Below are 19299 nucleotides of genomic sequence, written 5' to 3'. Positions count from 1 at the left end.
ATGACCCCAAGAACACCATCTCCACCATCAAACATGGAAGTGGAAAAATTAGGTCTGGGGTTTTTTTTTTTCTGCTAAGGGGACAGGACAACTTTACCAAATCAAGGGAACGTTGGATGGGGCCATGTACCGTCAAATCTTGGGTGAGAACCTCCTTCCCTCAGCTAGGGCATTGAAAATGGGTCATGGATAGCTATTCCAGCATGACAATGATCCAAAACACACAACCAAAGCAACAAAGGAGTGGGTTAAGAAGAAGCACATTAAGGTCCTGGAGTGGCGTTGACAGTTTCAGACCTTTAATTCCATAGAAAATATGTGGCGGGAGCTGAAGGTTCACGTTACTAAACTTCGGCCTCAAAACCTTAATGACTTGGAGAGGATCTGCAAAAAAGGAGTGGGACAAAATCCCTCCTGAGATGTGTGCAAATCTGGTGGCCAACTACAGTTGTCTGACCTCTGCGATTGCCAACAAGGGTTTTGCCTCCAAGTACTAAGTCATGTTTTGAGAAGGGGTCCAATACTTATTTTACACATTAAAATGCAAATCAATTTAGAACTTTTTGAAATGGGATTTTCTGGATTTTTTTTGTTCTGTCTCTCATTGTTAAAATAAACCTACTATTAAAATTTATAGACTGATCATTTCTATGTCAGCGGGCAAATGTACACAATCAGCAGGGGATCCAATACTTTTCCCCTCAATGTAATGTAGAATAAAAACATTGTAGTTGAAATTGTTTATGTAGCTGGATATTTGTACAACTGTTTTTCAGAGATATTTCCAGTAAAAAAAAAAAAAAAATGCAAAATACACCACACTGAAATTTATTTAAATGCACGCACAGTATATTCCGCATCATTTTGCAAAGTGTAAAAGGTTCTCAAGACTGTATTGAGTAAATATGATAATCAAACAAGCAACGCTTTAGAAATTTTATAGATTTATTCACACCAGCGCTGCATTACAATGCACAGTAACATTCATTAAGCCCTATTGGCCGCATGCAATGCTAGGTGGTGGGTTCCCTTGCACTGCACTAAAAAAATACTATGGATGACCGTTTTTTTTTTTTTTTTTTTTTTTCAGTGCACCACTGCAACGTGGTAGTGGGAACCAGGCACATAGGAGACAAGTCAGTGTGGTGGGACTGTGCTGAAGTAGTAGCTCAATGTAGTCCCACCACACTTGGTGTGAATGGACTCTTACAGCTGATCAGTTTAGAGCTGACTTTAAATAATGACCTTAGAATTATTTCTCTTGCTCCAGTGTGAGTAGATATACCAAATTTGTGTTAACCAGTCTCTGTATACAAATAGGTGCATATATTTATGCATAGGAGACAGAGCATCCTTTATAGGGCTGTAATTAATGATTATTTTCATAATGGATTATTTGGGCGATTTTTGATTATTTGAGGCATATCCATGGAGGGACGCACAGACTTCTACAGGCTAGACAATGGCACCCTGACTGCCATTAGGTATCGGGATAAAATCCTTGATTCCATTATCGGACCATACGCTGGTTCAGTGGGTTGCTCCTGGTGCACAATGCCTGGCCTCATGTGGCGAGAGTATGCAGCCAGTTCCTGAAGGATGAAGAAAATTATACCAGTGAATTGAATACCATTGAATTTCCCCCATGTTCGCCTGACCTAAATCCAATAGAACACCTCTGGAACATTATGTGTTGGTCCATCTGACGTTGCTAGATTGCACCTCAGTCTGTTCAGGAGCTCAGTGATGCCCTGGTCCAGATCTGGGAAGAAATAGCCCAGGGCACCATCCGTCATATTAGGAGCATGTCCAGACGTTGTCAGGCATGCATACAAGCACATGGGGGCCAAACAAAATACTGAGTACCATTTTGAATTGCTGCAATGAAATTTCAGCAAAATGGACTAGCCTGCTCCATCATTTTTTCACTTTAATTTTTGGGGTGCCCTCCTCAGGTTGATCATTTTCATTTCCATCAAACAATGTCATATCCTTTTGTTCCTAACACATTACCCAGTCCCTATCCATATAGATATCCAGCATGATCTTTTTCCCCATTGAGATCTTATGTGTTTTCAAAGTGTATCTTGCATTTTTTTGAGCAGTGGATATATAGATATGTATAGATTAGGGCTGCAACTAATGATTAGCTAAAAAAAAAAAAGAGAGAATTTTATACTTAAATATCTCTATGCATTGGTAAATAGAAATAACCAGCTATATCGTTGGGGAACAAAATATCCAATCCACTCAGAATAACAGGATATACAGTGTATATATACACTATTTGAGGTTGAATCTGGTACAAGTCATCAGAATTTTTATTTAAAGAAAATACAATAAATTAAAAAGACAAAACGCTGTTCTGCAGATTTTCAGATAGGACTGTAATATAATATTATGCATGACTGACTCCCTTGTCATAGGCAGGTAGCTTGATACAACCTGCACCTGATGTCACTCATGCTGGCCATACACAAACCATTTTTTCCTTTTGAAAATTTTCATTTTAAAAACCATTTGTTTAATTTTCAAATCATTAGTGTGGTCAAATAGACATTCGTTTGAGACCACAGTGATGAGAAAATTTGAAGGAGTAGAATAGAAAACTTTTAGGTCGAAGGAACTTTTCAGACAGTGTATGTTTTCGTTCAGAAATTATATTTATTTATTTTCATACATCAGGAGACACAGAGCCATAGTAGTCACTATGTGGGTTAATAGGCCACTTTTAGGTGATGAACACTGGTACGCCCTAAGACCAGTAGTGCACTCCCTATATAACCCCTCCCACTACTGGGAGTACCTCAGTTTTTTCGCCAGTGTCTAAGGTGTTGGTCACAAGTAAAGATGTGCTGGGCTGAGCTCCACTAGAGCAATCCTTGCTGGGGCTAGCCATGCTGCCTGGATCCGTTCAAAGCGTCCTTTGATGGGCCTAAGGAATGGTACCTGGACCTCGTGTCCGAAGAAACAAGGTTTTGCCTGCAAATGCTTCTCTTTTTAGAGAGCTGGACCCTGGGATACAGTACTTTTTGGTAGTAAGGCCATAACGTTTTTTACTGGCAGGGTGCTGTTGCAGGTCCAGGATTGGGGGTTACCTCTAGGTTCCCCTGCTCCTGAAGATTTCGGAGCCCACCGTGAAGGGTAAAGATTGGGTTTATCGTAGATAACCCTGTGGTGGGAAGATAAGTGTTGTTTTGTATGAAATATCTTTGGATTTTCTTATGAATATCTCCTTTAAGTATATAATGTTCTCATGCCTATGAGTCACCACTGGGGGCTGTATTGAGCACTCACCGCCTTATGCTGGAAACAGCGATGTGTCAGGAGCCATCACTTCCTCATCCTCCTCCGGCCAAAGCAGCAGATCCTCCGGTTAGCAAAAGGGGGGACTGGTCTCTCCTCCTGCGACCACCCTATGTTGAAATTCCCTGGGGGAAATTGTAAGCCCGAAATCACTTTTTTTTTTTTTTTTTTTTTTTTATGAAAAAAACAAAAAAGCACGGGCGCTCAGCAGTGTTTTTTACCCCCCGCCGCCATATCAGCTGTTTACTAGGCACCTAGAGTCCGCCGCTCACGTGGGAAAGCTCTTTCTTTTAAAATAACGGGGGGCCCCGTAATCAGTGCGAGGGGGCGGGGCTAACGGCGTCGGTGTCCTCAGATGCCAGCTACACATGGGACACATGAGCAGATGTGGCTTAATTCAGGTTTGGTGACACAATCATTCCCCTTTGACACGTTATTACTTTACCAGGCTAGGCATTAATAGCAAGTTTGTAGTGCTGGACTATAGCCTAGCAGTGTACATTCTTTTTGGTAGTGCCTCTGCTTTGTGCTTCAGGCTATGAGTGGAAGAGGGACCAGGAACTCCTCAAAGGGTTCTTAGGGCTCGATGGTTTCACAACAACCTAAATCCATTTTCAAAAGAATGTCATCCTCTGAGAGTGATACGGCCGGTCAGATTGAGCCATCAGGGGACACTGATGTTGCAGCCCCTATATATATCACACAGGAGGTTTTTTCTTCTACCATTTCTAATTTGGAAAAGAAGATTGATGCTATGATCACTCTCCATAGTGGGTCTAAATGTAGCAGATCCCCATCCAGTGCTCAGGGCCCTCATATTGAGGTACAAAGGGCAGGGGATCAGGAAGATCTTCCAAGATATTTGGAAGATACTAATATATCCTCTTCTGAGGATCCTAATATAGAGGGAATAGTATCACAAGACAGTTTGCTTGTCCACTCTCTTACTAAATTGGTTCGTTCAACCTTTTTGCTGCCTGCAGCGCAGTCTCTTGATGAACCCACCTCTGGTTTGGGATCACTAAAACCTCCACATCTGCGGATGCCTTTCCTATTCATTCATGACTAAAAAAGCTTATATATTCTGAATGGTAACACCTGGATAAACAGTTTTATCCTCCCCAGAAAGTTTTCTATACCATATCCTATGGAGGAGGATTTCTATAAGAAATGGGGGGTTCCAGCAATTGATGCTGCAATCGCCTCAGTGAACAAAAATCTCACTTGTCTGGTGGATAATGCGCTGATGTTAAAGGATCCAACAGATAAAAAGTTGGAACTTCTTTTTAAAAACAATATGTTTCTAGCAAGTTCAGTAGCGCAGCCGGTCCTTGCGACAATTGGGGTATCTCAGTCCATTAAGGAACAGTTTGTGGAGATACTTAAAATTCATCCTGATCACCAGGCTCAGCAATGGGCTGATGTATCAGATGCACTGTTTTACAGTAGATGCTATGAAAGATTCCATCACCAAGCCTCATGACTTATGCTAGGACTAGTGCATTCTCGCAGAGTTCTGTGGCTGAACAATTGGTCTGCCGAAGCACTGTTTAAAAAACTTTTGGCCAGTTTTCCCTTTCATGGTGAATAGCTATTTGGGGATGACGTGGATAAATACACCAAAAGAATCTCTAATGGGAAAAGCTCTCTCTTACCAGTAAAGAAGTTTAAACATTTCTCCTTTTTAAGCGTGCTTCCTCACCTGTGCCAGGAGCATCAGTCTCGACGTCCTCCACCATCAGGTTCAAGGGAAAGACCCCAAGGGCAGCACCAGGGTCAAAAGAGGTCTTGGGGCAGAAAGCCCACAAAACAGAATGGTGGGAAAGCTCCTGCAATTTTCAAAGATCTAGCAGGAACAATGTCAAGACAGATGGGTGGCTTTCTCAGTTTCTCTAGGTTACAAACTAGAGTTCTGAGAATTTCCTTCTTGTTTTCTAAGATCAAACATTCCCAGAGATCCAGAGAAAAGGAAGTCTCTGTTTTTAGCTCTGGATCATTTCTTATCCCAGCTAGTGATATCGGAGGTTCCCTTATGCCACGTACACACGATCAAACAATCGGGTGGAAAAGTCCGGCAAACTCAGGTCCGCCGGACAGTCCCCCCGTGTGTAGCCTCCGGCGGACTTTTTTTTTACCCGAAAGTATGGCGGACTTGGAAAGTATTTTTGCACTCCAATCTTCCCGCCGGACTCGCATTTTGGCGGACAATCCGGTATGTTGGTATGCCAGTCCGCCGTACTTTTGAAATGAGCGGACTTTTCCCGCACGGAGAAAAGTCCGCTCATTTTGAGCGCGTCTCCAGGTAGACGGGAACCAGCGAAGGAGGCGTCGCTGGCCCCGTCACCTGGTATGGACTTAAAGGGGAACCCCAACGCTGAAAAAATCGGCACGGGGGTCCCCCCCCAGGTCCACATCAGACCCTTGTCCGAGCACGCAACCCGGCCGGCCAGGAAAGGGGGGGACGAGCGAGCGCCCCCCTCCTGAGCCGTACCAGGCCGCGTGCCCTCAACATGGGGGGGTGCCTTGGGGAAGGGGGGCCGCACGCCCGCCCCCCCACCCCAAAGCACCTTGTCCCCATGTTGATGAGGACAAGGGCCTCTTCCCCACAACCCTGGCCATTGGTTGTTGGGGTCTGCGGGCAGGGGGCTTATCGGAATCCGGGAGCCCCCTTTAATAAGGGGGCCCCCCACCCTATGTGAATGAGTATGGGGTACAATGCACCCCTACCCATTCACCTGTAAAAAAAAAAACACAACACACAAGGGTTAAAATAGTTTATTGCACAGCTCCGGGGGTCTTAGGTCTTCGGGGGTCTGCTCGCCGGACTCCTCAGCTATCATCTTCTAGCTCTTTTGCTAGCGGAGGAGCCTGGCTTTCTTCCTCGCCGCCGCCCTCTTCTTCCGACTTCGGGGGTCTTGTCCCCCTCTTCGGGGGTCTTGTCCCCCTCTTCGGTTCTTCTTGCCGGGCCACCACGCCTTCTTCTAGCTCTTTTACAGGCGGTGGCCCAGTCTTCTTTTGCCGTCTTCTGTCCTTCTCTTATTCTCTTCAGATGTTGCCTTGTCGCATCCTCCGCTCACAATGGCACGGACGCGACGCGCGGCGACTTATATAGGGACATCACCGGATGATGTCCCCGCCCATTATGGTGTCACAGTCCCAGAGGATGCTGGGACTGTGACATCATAATAGGCGGGGACATCATCCGGTGATGTCCCTATATAAGTCGCCGCGCACCTTGTCCCCGTCATTGTGAGCAGAGAGAGCGACGAGGCAACATCTGAAGAGAAGAACAGAAGATGGTGACAGCGGGGACAGAAGACCGGGCCACCGCCTATAAAAGAGCTAGAAGAAGGCGTGGTGGCCCTGCAAGAAGAACCGAAGAGGGGGACAAGACCCCCGAAGTCGGAAGAAGAGGGCGGCGGCGAAGAAGAAAGCCGGGCTCCTCCGCTAGCAAAAGAGCTAGCAGAAGATAGCGAAGGAGTCTGGCCGGAAGACCCCCAGAGCTGTGCAATAAACTATTTTAACCCTTATGTGTTGTATTTTATTTTTACTTTTTTCCACAGGTGAATGGGTAGGGGTACTTTGTACCCCATACTCATTCACATAGGGTGGGGGGGCCAGTATCCGGGGGCCCCCTTATTAAAGGGGGCTCCCGGATTCCGATAAGCCCCCCGCCCGCAGACCCCGACAACCAAGGGCCAGGGTTGTCGGGAAGAGGCCCTTGTCCTCATCAACATGGGGACAAGGTGCTTTGGAGGGGGGGCGCTCGCTCAGCTAGGTAGCATGCTCAGACAAGGGTCTGATGTGGACCTGGGGGGGACCGATTTTTTTTTTTTTTCAGCGTTGGGGTTCCCCTTTAAGTCCATACCAGGTGGCGGGGCCAGCAATGTCTCCTTCGCGGGCCCTGCCTACCTGGAGACAGTCTCAAAATGAGTGGACTTTCCTCCGCGTGTGTGGGCGAGTCCGTTCATTTCAAAAGTACGGCGGATGGTCCGGCGGACTTAGTACGCTGTATTAGTCCGCTGAAAAAGTGCCATGTGTGGGCAAGTAGCCGTTCGGAAAGTCCGGCGGGAAGTCTGCCGGACTAAGTCCGCCGGATAGTCCGCTACGTGTGTATGTGGCATTAGAGGAACAGGGGTCAAGTTTTTATTCAAACCTTTTCACGGTTCCAAAACCAAACGGGGAAGTAAGACCCATTCTAGATCTCAAAGATCTGAACCGGTGTCTTATCTAATAACGTCCTCTATCGGATAGTGTCCGCTGTGTACTGCGCATGCGCAGTACACAGCAACACAGATTCAGAAAATTGCCGAGGATGAACGGCGCCTGCTCCATGAGTCCAGGTTCTATCCCCACTATCCAAGTGGACATAGAGTAGGAATAAAAAAGAGCCGAGCGCAGCGAGGCCGAGCCCGAAACGTGGTGAGCGAAGCTCGCCTGCGAGGGGCCCTTTAATACTCCCAACCCTATGTCCGCTTGGATGGTGGGGCTACCACCTCCACTCACGGCGCAGGCGCCGTTCAGCTTCGGAAATTTTCCGAACCTTCGTCTGCTCCTTACTGCGCATGCGCGGTACGGGGCGGACACTATTTCATGGCCAGACACTATACGGCAGAACACCGGCACTTAAATATCCGGTCCTTTCGCATGGAATCAATCCGATCGGTTGTTTCCATCCTGCAAGGAGGGGCTTTTTTGGCATCAATCTATATCAAGGATGCATATCTCCGCGTGCCGATATTTCCCGCTCACCAGAAATTTCTTCGCTTCGAGATAGAAAATCATTATTTTCAGTTTGTAGCCTTGCCATTCGGTCTAGCCACCGCACAGTGGGTGTTCTCAAAGATTCTGGCACCTCCTTTAGCCAGATTAAGGGCTCAGGGCCTAACTGTCCTAGCCTATTTAGACAATCTACTTTTAATAGACCATTCAGTCTCTGGTCTAAACCAAAGTTTAATCACAGCTGTAAACTACCTGGAATCTCTGGGTTGGATACTAAACCTAGAAAAATCCTCCTTAAAACCATCAAGGAGATTACAGTACTTGGGGCTGGTCATACCGTACAGAAGAAGGTATTCTTACCCCAGACAAGAATCAGTTCCATTATAGGACTAATTCAAATTGTCAAAGCAAAGAAAAATCCTTCCATTCAGCGGTGCATGAGATTGTTAGGGAGAATGGTGGCCTCCTTAAAGGCCATCCCTTACGCGCAGTTTCACTCAAGACTGTTACAAAACACCATCCTGTCGGTCTGAAACAAGAAGGTTCAGGCTTTGGATTTTATCCCCCGACGTACGTCAGAGCTTAAATTGGTGATTGATATCCAGCAACCTCCAAAAGGGGAAATCCTTTCTGCCAGTATCCTGGAAAGTGGCGACAACGGATGCCAGCCTTCGAGGCTGGGGAGCAGTCCTGGAAGAAGCTTCTGTCCAGGGGAGATGGTCCAAGTCAGAGAAATCCTTGCCCATCAACATTCTAGAGATTCAAGCAGAATGTCTGGCCCTAGAGTCCTGGACGCTCAGGCTACGGGATGGTCCTGTCAGGATTCAATCCAGCAATGTCACGGCTGTGGCTTACATCAATCACAGAGGGGGCACAAGAAGTTGTGCAGCCCAAAAAGAGGTGAAGCATGTTCTAGCTTGGGCAGAAAACAACATTCCTTGCCTATCACCGATTTTCATTCCAGGAATAGAAAATTGGCAAACGGACTACTTGAGTCGCCAACAGTTATTTCTCGGAAAATGGTCCCTTCACCCTGACCTCTTTCTAGCGATATTTCAGAGATTGAGTATTCCGGACATGGACCTGTTTGTGTCCAGATTCAACAACAAAGTTGACAACTTTGTGTCAAGAACGAGGGATCCGCTAGCATGCGGAACAGGTGCATTAGTCTTCACGTGGAATCAGTTTTCTCTGATCTATGCGTTTCCTCCAGTTCTGCTACTTCCGCGTCTTTTCTGCAGGATCAAGCAGAAACGAAAGGAGGTGATTCTGGTGGCCCCTGCGTGCCCCAGAAGATCTTGGTTTGCTGAGATCATAAAGATGGCGGTAGGATTCCCTTGGACTCTGCCATTATGGCCACACCTTCTCGCGCAAGGTCCGGTTTTCCATCCTACCTTACAGATGCTAAATTTGACGGTCTAAAGAACTGTGGGTTATCCCCTTCAGTAGTGTATACTTAGTTAATGCCAGGAAGCTGGCCTCCAGAATCATTTACTACAGAGTCTGGAAGGCTTATGTTTCCTGGTGTGGATCAAGGGTTTGGCACCCCAGGAAGTATGTCATAGGTAGAAACCTTAAATTCCTGCAAATGGGATTAGAAATTAAGCTGGCCTTGAGTACCATCAAGGGCCAGGTCTCTGCCCTGTCAGTGTTTTTTTCAATGGCCTCTTGCTTCTCACTCTTTGGTGTGTTGTTTTATTCAGGGGGTAACGCGGATCAATCCCCCTGTCAGGGCACATCTAAATCCTTGGGATTTGAATTTAGTCTTATCGGCTTTACAGAATCAGCCTTTTGAGCCTTTATGGGGAAATTCCCTTGGGTCTTTTGACAAGGAAAATAATCTTTTTGGTTGCCATTTCTTCTGCTAGAAGAGCATCGGAACTGGCGGCTCTGTCTTGTAAAGAGCTGTATTTGATCATTCATAAGGATAAGGTTGTTTTGCGTGCTCATCCTGAATTCTACCACAGGTTTTAATTTAAACCAGGATATTATTCTAACTTCTTTCTTCCAGAGCCTCGATCTAGGGACGAGAAGGCACTACATTCTCTTGATGTGGTAAGAGCGATCAGAGTCTATTTAAAGGCGACCGCTCAGGTTCGTAAAACAGATGTTTTGTTTGTACTGCCAGAAGGTCTAAAGGGGACAGGCAGCATCAAAATCGACTATTTACAAATAAATTTGTCAAGTGATTGTTCAAACTTATGGTCTAAGGAAGAAAATTCCTCCTTTTTCATGTTACCAGGGCGGTCAGTGCCTCCTGAGCGGTGCATCATCAGGCCTCTATGGCTCAGATCTGCAAGGCCACAACTTGGTCTTCAGTTCATACATTTACCAGATTCTATCAAATCGATGTTAAAGGTCCTGAGGCTATTGCCTCTGAGCGTAGTGTACTGTAGGCTGCAGTATGAATCCTCTAGCCTCTTTTTGCCCTACTTTTTTTTTTTTTCTGTCTCCCTTCCTTCAGTTGCCAATGCCATTGCTATGGAACATCCCACATAGTAACTACTATGGCTCTGTGTCCCCTGATGTATGAAAAGAAAGGGATTTTTAAAACGGCTTACCTGCAAAATCATTTTCTTTGGTATACACTTGTATTGCTTGGCTACAAAACTGAGGTACTCCAAGTAGTGGGAGGGGTTATAGGGAGTGCACTTCTGGTCTTAGGACGTGCCAGTGTCCATCAACTAAAGGTTGGTCAAAATAAAAAAAAACTGGAGAAACATTTGCATTCATCAGCCAGGAAGCTGCACATGGGATTTACTTGGACATTCCAACATGACAATGATCCAAAACACAAGGCCAAGTCAACCTGTCACTGACTACAGCAGAATAAAGTGAAGGTTCTGGAGTGGCCATCTCAGTCTCCTGACCTCAATATCATTGAGCCACTCTGGGAAGATCTCAAATGTGCAGTTCATGTAAGACAGCCCAAGAATTTACAGGCGCTGGAGGCTTTTTGACAAGCGGAATGGGCAGCTTTACCATCTGAGAAGATAAAGAGCTTCATCCACAGCAAAGGACTTAAAGCTGTCATTGATGTTAAAGGGGCAATACATGGTATTAAGAACTGGAGTATGTAAACTTTTGATCGGGGTCATTTGGGTTGTTTCTCTTGTCATTATGATTTAAAAAGAGTAAACACAGTTTATTGATAATAAATGGCTTCAGCCAAACACTAACCATTAGTGAAAGAAATGTTTTTGTTATCATTCATTTTCTCAGAAAAAAATCATAAATTCTGCCAGGGTATGTAAACTTATGAGCACAACTGTATATAAATATCGTTTCTTAGTCATTGTTATACAGTATCGGCTTATCTCTTGAACATTTGCTTGCTTATTCTAACCAGACACAAGATGGCAGCATTGATGTCACTAATATCTTTAAACGGATCCAGTGCTTTTAACATTTTAGAACATTTTATATAATTCCTTTATCATTTTACTATACCAGTTTACTATTAGTACAGACTTAGAAATGATATAGCATACATACTAATTTCTACCTTTACTTCAACAATAAGCCTTTCTGTTGTCAAATAACTTCCAGGTCCCCGACCTTTGAGCTTAAGCCCATATCCCCACAAGGAACCTCTCTTTTTACTAGCGGGTTCAATATAGTATATCCACTTTTACAGTTTACTGAACCTTTTAAATCCAGGGTTTATTCTTTAGCCTTTGTTCTCTATCTCTTTGTCTTCATTGTAATTCCTCACCACTGTGTGGCTGACAGAATGTTAATAAAGTAGATGTAGTTTATGTAGCCATAAAGATTTGGCTTTATAAATTCTAATTTAGTCTAAAGGCAGAATGTCTTTGCCTAAATTCAGAAATAAAGCTGGTCTCTTTTGATGTGCGGAGGGCAATAAGCCTGCACAGTGCCATCTTGCAGTTTACCCTTGATAGCTTTCACCAGCTGGAGATTAATAGTTATGTTAGAGATTACGTGAAAAATGAACTCGGCGTGACTTTTGTAATTGCAGATCATTACTTTACTGAATTGTTTTTTTCTTTTACACTTTTAGTATTCCTGTCATCTGTGTGATCTGCTGCCAGTAAAATCTCAACATTATATTTAGAAAACATATGGGATGGGGAAGTATAGAAAATTATAGTTTTATAATAGAACTTGTGTAGAGTTCACCTGCTAGTGACTGTACACACGTTCGTCCTTATATAAAGGATATATGCAGTATGGGTGGCTTTGTAGGAGCTACATTTACCATTTAATGGAAACTGTTCCAAACTGGTATGTTAGAGATTACGTGAAAAATGAACTCGGCGTGACTTTTGTAATTGCAGATCATTACTTTACTGAATTGTTTTTTTCTTTTACACTTTTAGTATTCCTGTCATCTGTGTGATCTGCTGCCAGTAAAATCTCAACATTATATTTAGAAAACATATGGGATGGGGAAGTATAGAAAATTATAGTTTTATAATAGAACTTGTGTAGAGTTCACCTGCTAGTGACTGTACACACGTTCGTCCTTATATAAAGGATATATGCAGTATGGGTGGCTTTGTAGGAGCTACATTTACCATTTAATGGAAACTGTTCCAAACTGGTAAAAAATGTATCTATTGTATTAAAATGGGGCATTATTGAAAATCCAAAATAACACTAATTGCCAACATTAAATCTTTTTCACTTCAGTGGAAGAGTAGCTGAGCTTCTTGACTATACCTGACACCTGCAGGTATAATCTTTGGGGCAGATTTAGCCCACGTTCATATTGGGGCGATTTGACATGTCAAATCGCATGCCAAATTGGCGGCTATTGCCCACAATGGCACTGCCCAAATGGGTGCAATGCCGACTTTGCGGTGCCGCATCGATTCCCAAAAGTAGTTCCTGTACTACTTTTGGCGACTTCGGGGTGCGATTCCAAATAGAGCTGCACGATTCTGACCAAGGTTAGAATCACTATTTTTTTGCATAGAATAAAGATCACAATTCTCTCACGATTCTCGTGGCGTAACATCATCTTTCACAATATACAAAAAAATTGGGCTTACTTTACGGTTGAAGTGTATTTTTTCCCCCCAAAAAAATTGCATTTGAAAGACCGCTGAGCAAATACAATGTGACGTAAAATATTGCAACAATCACCATTTTATTCTCTGGTCTCTGCTAAAAATATATTCCAAGTATTCCAAGTAATTTTCTAGCAAAAAATCGTTTTTAAATGGTTAAACTTCCCTTCTAACTTCAGCTTGTTAAATTAAGCTTTGACAAAATTACCTGGAAGCTAATTGGTTTCTATGTAGAGCTGCACCAGATTTTGTATTCCAGTTTTAGTAAATAACCCCATTTGTGTTTGCACTCAACTTCACCAACTCTCAAAACGTGACTTTTCTAGAACTGTCAAAAATTCAGCTCTTCATGGAAGGTGGGCATACTTTATGAATGCATACTACCTACTAAACTAGGATAGCAGTAGTAAGTATAGTTTTTCAATTTTTTTTACTTCTGTATGGCTGTGGTGCTTAAAAGACTGACAAATTCTGATCTTTGGTGTGTCATGTGTGCACTTTACTTAGAACATTTAGCTTTTTCTGGAGTAATTAGAAGAGAGATAACTGCATGATAGATTAACTGTAATTGAGCATATAAATAAACCACTGATATGTAGTTTTGTGTATGTTGCAGGATTTTTGCAGCCATTCCTGGAGTCATGTAGCACGGAATCATTTTTTAGGACCTGTGCTGTTTTACTTAAGGATCCTAAAGTTGATGTGCAAATACTTGAAAAACTGAGTATTGTTCTACAAAAGCTTTCAAAAGTCAGGTTAGTTTACAAATTGTATATATTTAATTATTTAAATCAACTGTATTTGACTTATTTTATGTTTTTGTGTGAGTATAAATGGATAAAATTATATATTCTTTGGGCACCTTTTGCACATTCTAGTCTTTTTTTTTTTTTTTCTTAATCATACATAATTCTTCTTCCCTGGGATTGTGCATGTAATCTGGTGTGAGTACAGGGCTTGGCCTCTTCCACTGTGGGGTTCCCTCTACCCTGGACACTGGGCAGTGGATGTTCCTTAGGTCAAGAACAGTGTGTATTTCAGGATTCCTGTGACACGTAAGTTTTGTTGCAACTGTAGCATAAAATGTGCCACTTTAAATGGTTTGATGCAGCCCTAAGGATGTTCTACGCCCCTTTCCTTATTGAATGGAGATTTTGGTGCAGGGCCTGCAACACATTTGGGTATGCAAATAGCCCATTCTCTGGGTACAGTAATGCCCTCTGTATAAGGTACCTCAGGTCTCCTCAAGCTTCGGGTGCCATTTTGAGCACATGGCTCTGATACAGACTGTACTGCAGCTTCAGCTCAAAAATTATGACTCCGGTTTCCAAATCAGCCTTCACTGCATTATCCTGCAGCCTCAGTCGCCAGGTGACCTTAACAGTTCTCCTAATATATGCCAGCCTATTGTACTGGGCAAAGTCCAAGGGACATGCTTGTCGAGGGAATCCAGATTTCCCAGCAATATTCTTGAACGAAGGACTATCTGCCTATCCATGTATGTTTTGGTCCAACTAGTTTTAGGAGCAGCCAATGAGGCTTCTGTCTAAAGATGTCAGTCTTGGCTAGAATAAACCATCAAAGTGGCTTGGGTCAAAGGGTACATGTACATTCCAGGCTTGTCTGCAGTCCTCATTCTCGGAATAGACAGTTAATAGGCAGACTTTTCAGTCATGGGGCCTGATGTGTCATGGACGTCAGGGGAGGGCTGGCAGCCTTAGGCCTGGGGGGCAAGTCTAGTCAAGTGGCCCACTGAACCACCGAATCGGCATACCATCCATCTGCTGCACATTGCCCACACAGAGAGAGAGGGGGGGAGAGAGAGCGAGACACACACACACAGACTGCTCCACATTGCCCGCACAGAGAGAGAGAGACTGCTCCACGTTGCCCGCACTGAGAGAGAGAGACTGCTCCACATTGCCCGCACAGAGAGAGAGAGACTGCTCCACATTGCCAGCACAGAGAGAGAGAGAGACTGCTCCACATTGCCCGCACAGAGAGAGAGAGACTGCTCCACATTGCCCGCACAGAGAGAGAGAGACTGCTCCACATTGCCCAGAGAGAGAGAGACTGCTCCACATTGCCCAGAGAGAGAGAGACTGCTCCACATTGCCCAGAGAGAGAGAGACTGCTCCACATTGCCCAGAGAGAGAGAGAGAGAGAGACTGCTCCACATTGCCCAGAGAGAGAGAGAGAGACTGCTCCACATTGCCCAGAGAGAGAGAGAGAGACTGCTCCACATTGCCCAGAGAGAGAGGGAGACTGCTCCACATTGCCCAGAGAGAGAGGGAGACTGCTCCACATTGCCCAGAGAGAGAGAGAGAGAGACTGCTCCACATTGCCCAGAGAGAGAGGGAGACTGCTCCACATTGCCCACAGATATATAGAGAGAGAGTGAGAGAGAGGAAGACTGCTCCACATTGCCCACAGAGAGAGAGGGAAAATGCTCCACAGTGCCCACAGAGAGAGAGGGTGAGTGCTCACAGAGAGAGAGAAAGAGAGGGAGACTGCTCCACAGTGCCCACAGATGGAGAGAGACTGCTCCACAGAGAGAGGGGGGAAGACTGCTCCACATTGCCCACAGAGAGAGAGGGAGACTGCTCCACAGTGCCCACAGAGAGAGAATGAGAGGGAGACTGCTCCAAAGTGCCCACAGAGAGACAAAGAGGGAGAGATGGAGGGGAGACTGCTCCACAGTGCCCACACAGAGAGAGACACTGCTCCACAGTGCCCACACAGAGAGAGACACTGCTCCACAGTGCCCACACAGAGAGAGACACTGCTCCACAGTGCCCACACAGAGAGAGACACTGCTCCACAGTGCCCACACAGAGAGAGACACTGCTCCACAGTGCCCACACAGAGAGAGACACTGCTCCACAGTGCCCACACAGAGAGAGACACTGCTCCACAGTGCCCACACAGAGAGAGACAGAGAGACTGCTCCACAATGCCCACGCAGAGAGAGAGAGAGAGACTGCTCCACAATGCCTGCAGAGAGAGAGAGAGAGACTGCTCCACAATGCCTGCATAGAGAGAGAGAGAGAGACTGCTCCACAATGCCTGCATAGAGAGAGAGAGAGAGAGACTCCTCCACAATGCCTGCATAGAGAGAGAGAGAGAGAGACTCCTCCACAATGCCTGCAGAGAGAGAGAGAGACTGCTACACATTGCCCGCACAGAGAGAGACCGAGAGGCAGCTCCACATTGCTCGCACAGTGATAGAGAGACAGAGGCTGCTCCACATTGCCTGCACACAGAGAGACAGAGAGACTGTTCCACATTGCCCCTACAGAGAGAGAAATCGCTCCACATTGCAGTTTCTCTCTGGAAGCAATGTTGTGCAGTCCCTCTCTCTGTGTGGGCAGTGCTGTGCATGTGCAGGCACAGGCCTGTGCACTGGCCCCCAGGACCAGATTAAGGGCATTGTGGGCCTGGTGCGGCAGTGAAGCAGGTTTAGGAGCAGCAGCTATATGAAATAAGTAATGTCCTATCCCAGCTTTGCTCTTACTGGCTACCCTCCTGCGTTTCCAGGAGCCTGTGCTGGCCTGTGCCCAGATTTGATTGCAGCCACACGGGTGTAATGCTAGGGAAGCCTGGCACTTGATTTACCAAGCTTCTGTAAGAGCCGTGTGTCGATGTGTGCTCTAAGGATGAGCTGCGGCATGTTTGCACAGCCCACGTGCAGAGCCGGCCAGGAAGTCGGCACTGCGCTGCACTAATCACAGGCAGTGAGGCGTTTTCCGATCTCTGCAGCCGCGCATCAGGAGATGTCTCACTGCCTGCTATTAGCGCAGGCGCTGCCCCAACTTCCTGGCGGGCTCTGCACATGGGCTATGGGAACACGCCCAAGCCCATCCTTAGCATGCTCTGAGGTGAACGTTTCCCAGCCATCACAACACAGTGATCACTGCCGGTCTCCTATCACATAATGTGCCCCATCGCATAGTGTCCGCTGTGTACTGCGCATGCGTAGTACACAGGACAAGCAGATTCCGAAAATACCCGAAGATGAACGGCGCCTGCACCGTGAGTCCAGGTTCTAGCCCCACCATCCAAGTGGACACAGAGTTAGAGTAAAAAAGAGCCGAGCGCAGCGAGGCCGTGCCCGAAGCAGGGCGAGTGAAGTGAGCCCGCGAGGGGCCCTCTAATATGTGCCGCTCTATGTCCACTTGGATGGTGGGGCTTACACCTCGACTCACGGCGCAGGTGCCGTTCTTTTTTGGAGATTTTCCTAATCTCCTTCCGCTCCGTGCTGCGCCTGCGCAGTACGAGGCAGACACTTCTAGATGGCCGGACGATATATGGCAGAACATCGGCAGCTAGAGCAGCCAGCAGTGATTGACAAAAAGAAAAAAAAAAAAAGAAAAAAGGACAAGCTGGTTGTACTGGAGTCAGTTGATAGATCAGATTTTGTATAAGCAGTCTGCACATTGATAGATTGAAATTCTGATTCCAGATGTCGGGGCCTTGTTCTAAGGTGCATACTAGCTCATTATGCCTTTTCCTTTGCAGGTGAGTAAAAAGATAAAAAATTTGGCGGGTTTACAACCGCTTTAATCCAGCCGTGCCTGCCACCCGAGCTGCCTCACTCGGCCAGCTCAGCGGCCTTTGTACAGGACATGAGAGAGGCCTGGAGGGCAATTGCATCCCTGCCCCCTGGCCCAGCCCGCCCCTGATGGACATCACTACCACTGTCATTGCTCAGGGATGTCTGATGTATATATATTTGCATCTCAATTCGACAACAAGCTGGACAGGATTGTGGCCAGGATCATGATTCTTTCTCAACCTTCAAGATGGGCATGTCCTTGATCATGGTAGCGCCAATCTGGCCCAAATGGACTTTGTACTCAGACATTCTCCATCTCCTGGGAGATGCTGCATGGGCAATACCAGACCATCCAGCCCTACTGAAGGACTTATCTTCCATCCTGCTTCACGGCCACTGACTTTGACCGCTTGGCTATTGAAACTCAAGTTCTCAGAGATCCGCGTTACTTGAGCACCGTGAAGGGGCAAATCTCAGCAGTGGCAATTCTTTTCTGAGACTGTTACATAGTTGGGTTTAAAAAAAAAAAAAAGACCTTAGTCTAGCTAGAAAAAAAAACAGAATAGAAAACCTCCATATATAGTATCCTATACCCACAGTTGATCCAGAGGAAGGCAAAAAAAAAAAACGGTTGGCCACTCATTCTCTGGTAAAGGCCTTTTATTCAGGAGTGGCTCATATCACTCCCCCTGTTCGTCTTGCCTTGGGATATTACATTGGTCCTATCGTCTCTGCAGAAGCTCTCCTTTTGGCCCGTTTGGCACAATCCCTTGGCTGTCTTTACTTGTAAGGCAGTGCGACTTGAGGCTATTACATTAGCGAGCTGTGCCACAGATCTAGCACCCTTATCCTGTATAGAACTTTCCTTTCTTCACATAAAAAGAAGGTGGTTTGTGGCCCTGGGCCGCCTTTTTCCCCGAAGGCGGTTTTTTCCATCCACCCAAATCTGGGTTTATGTTCTGCCTTCTTTGTTCTGCTTCTCAGCACACTAAAGAGTTATTTTTACATTGTTTAGAGGATCCTCGGTTTGCCTTGCCTGCAAGTTCTCGCAAGTGCTGTCCTGCATTTCATTCCACCATATCTAGGTTTAGACCGCTTATTGCTAAGGCTTCTCCTTGGGCTATATCTTTCCATGTTGAGGTCCACTTTCCTTATTCAGTCAGTGCCTCTGGGACTTTTCAGCACCAGACATTTTTTTTTCTTCTCAGGAATGCATGGTGCAACTTGGTCTTCTGTTTTTTTTTTAAAGTTTTAGCAGAGGCCAGACCATCCACCTGGTAACACTACCTTCTGCCATAAGGTGCTTTAGTCCCCTGATTGAGTTGGGAACCTGATTCTCTTGTTTTGGTCCTGTTGGCATTGTTTGCTGTAGGACCCTCCCTTTAGTTGTATTGTTTTGGTGTGTTCAATGGTCAAGAGATAAAGGATTTTTCATTTATATGTAAAATCTTTTTTGTGGAGTACAGTACAGGGCATAAACAACCCTTCTCTGTCTTTCTAGATAATTTTTTCTTTTTATAGAGGATTGTTGGCTATGATTGGCATGTATTGGAATGAATTTAGTTGTTCAAATTTACATTTTGTTATTTCATGGTTTGGTGCAGTATATCTTTGACCATGAACCCAATATGGTTCAGCCTATTTAATAAGCAGGTAGATCAGCGTTCAGCAGCTTATAAT

The 19299-nt window shown here is 45.4% G+C and overlaps 1 protein-coding gene across 3 annotated transcripts in view; it reads left to right on the top strand.

The window, feature by feature from the left end:
• The window catches only part of CCDC138 (coiled-coil domain containing 138), a 92821-nt gene that overhangs the window by 68441 nt on the left and 5081 nt on the right, over positions 1–19299 (top strand). For all 3 annotated transcript variants that reach the window (XM_077482608.1, XM_077482607.1, XM_077482609.1), the window contains exon 13: positions 13681–13819. In XM_077482608.1, coding sequence (XP_077338734.1) covers positions 13681–13819 — 139 coding nt within the window. The remainder of the gene's footprint in view (positions 1–13680; positions 13820–19299) is intronic.

Source organism: Lithobates pipiens, unplaced genomic scaffold (genome assembly GCF_037356315.1).
Source record: "Lithobates pipiens isolate NorthernLeopardFrog02 unplaced genomic scaffold, aLitPip1_a1.2 Scaffold_16, whole genome shotgun sequence".
In the NCBI taxonomy this organism is placed as follows: domain Eukaryota; kingdom Metazoa; phylum Chordata; class Amphibia; order Anura; family Ranidae; genus Lithobates; species Lithobates pipiens.
The sequence above is the reverse complement of the archived record's forward strand: the minus strand, read 5'-3'. Positions and strand labels throughout refer to the sequence as shown.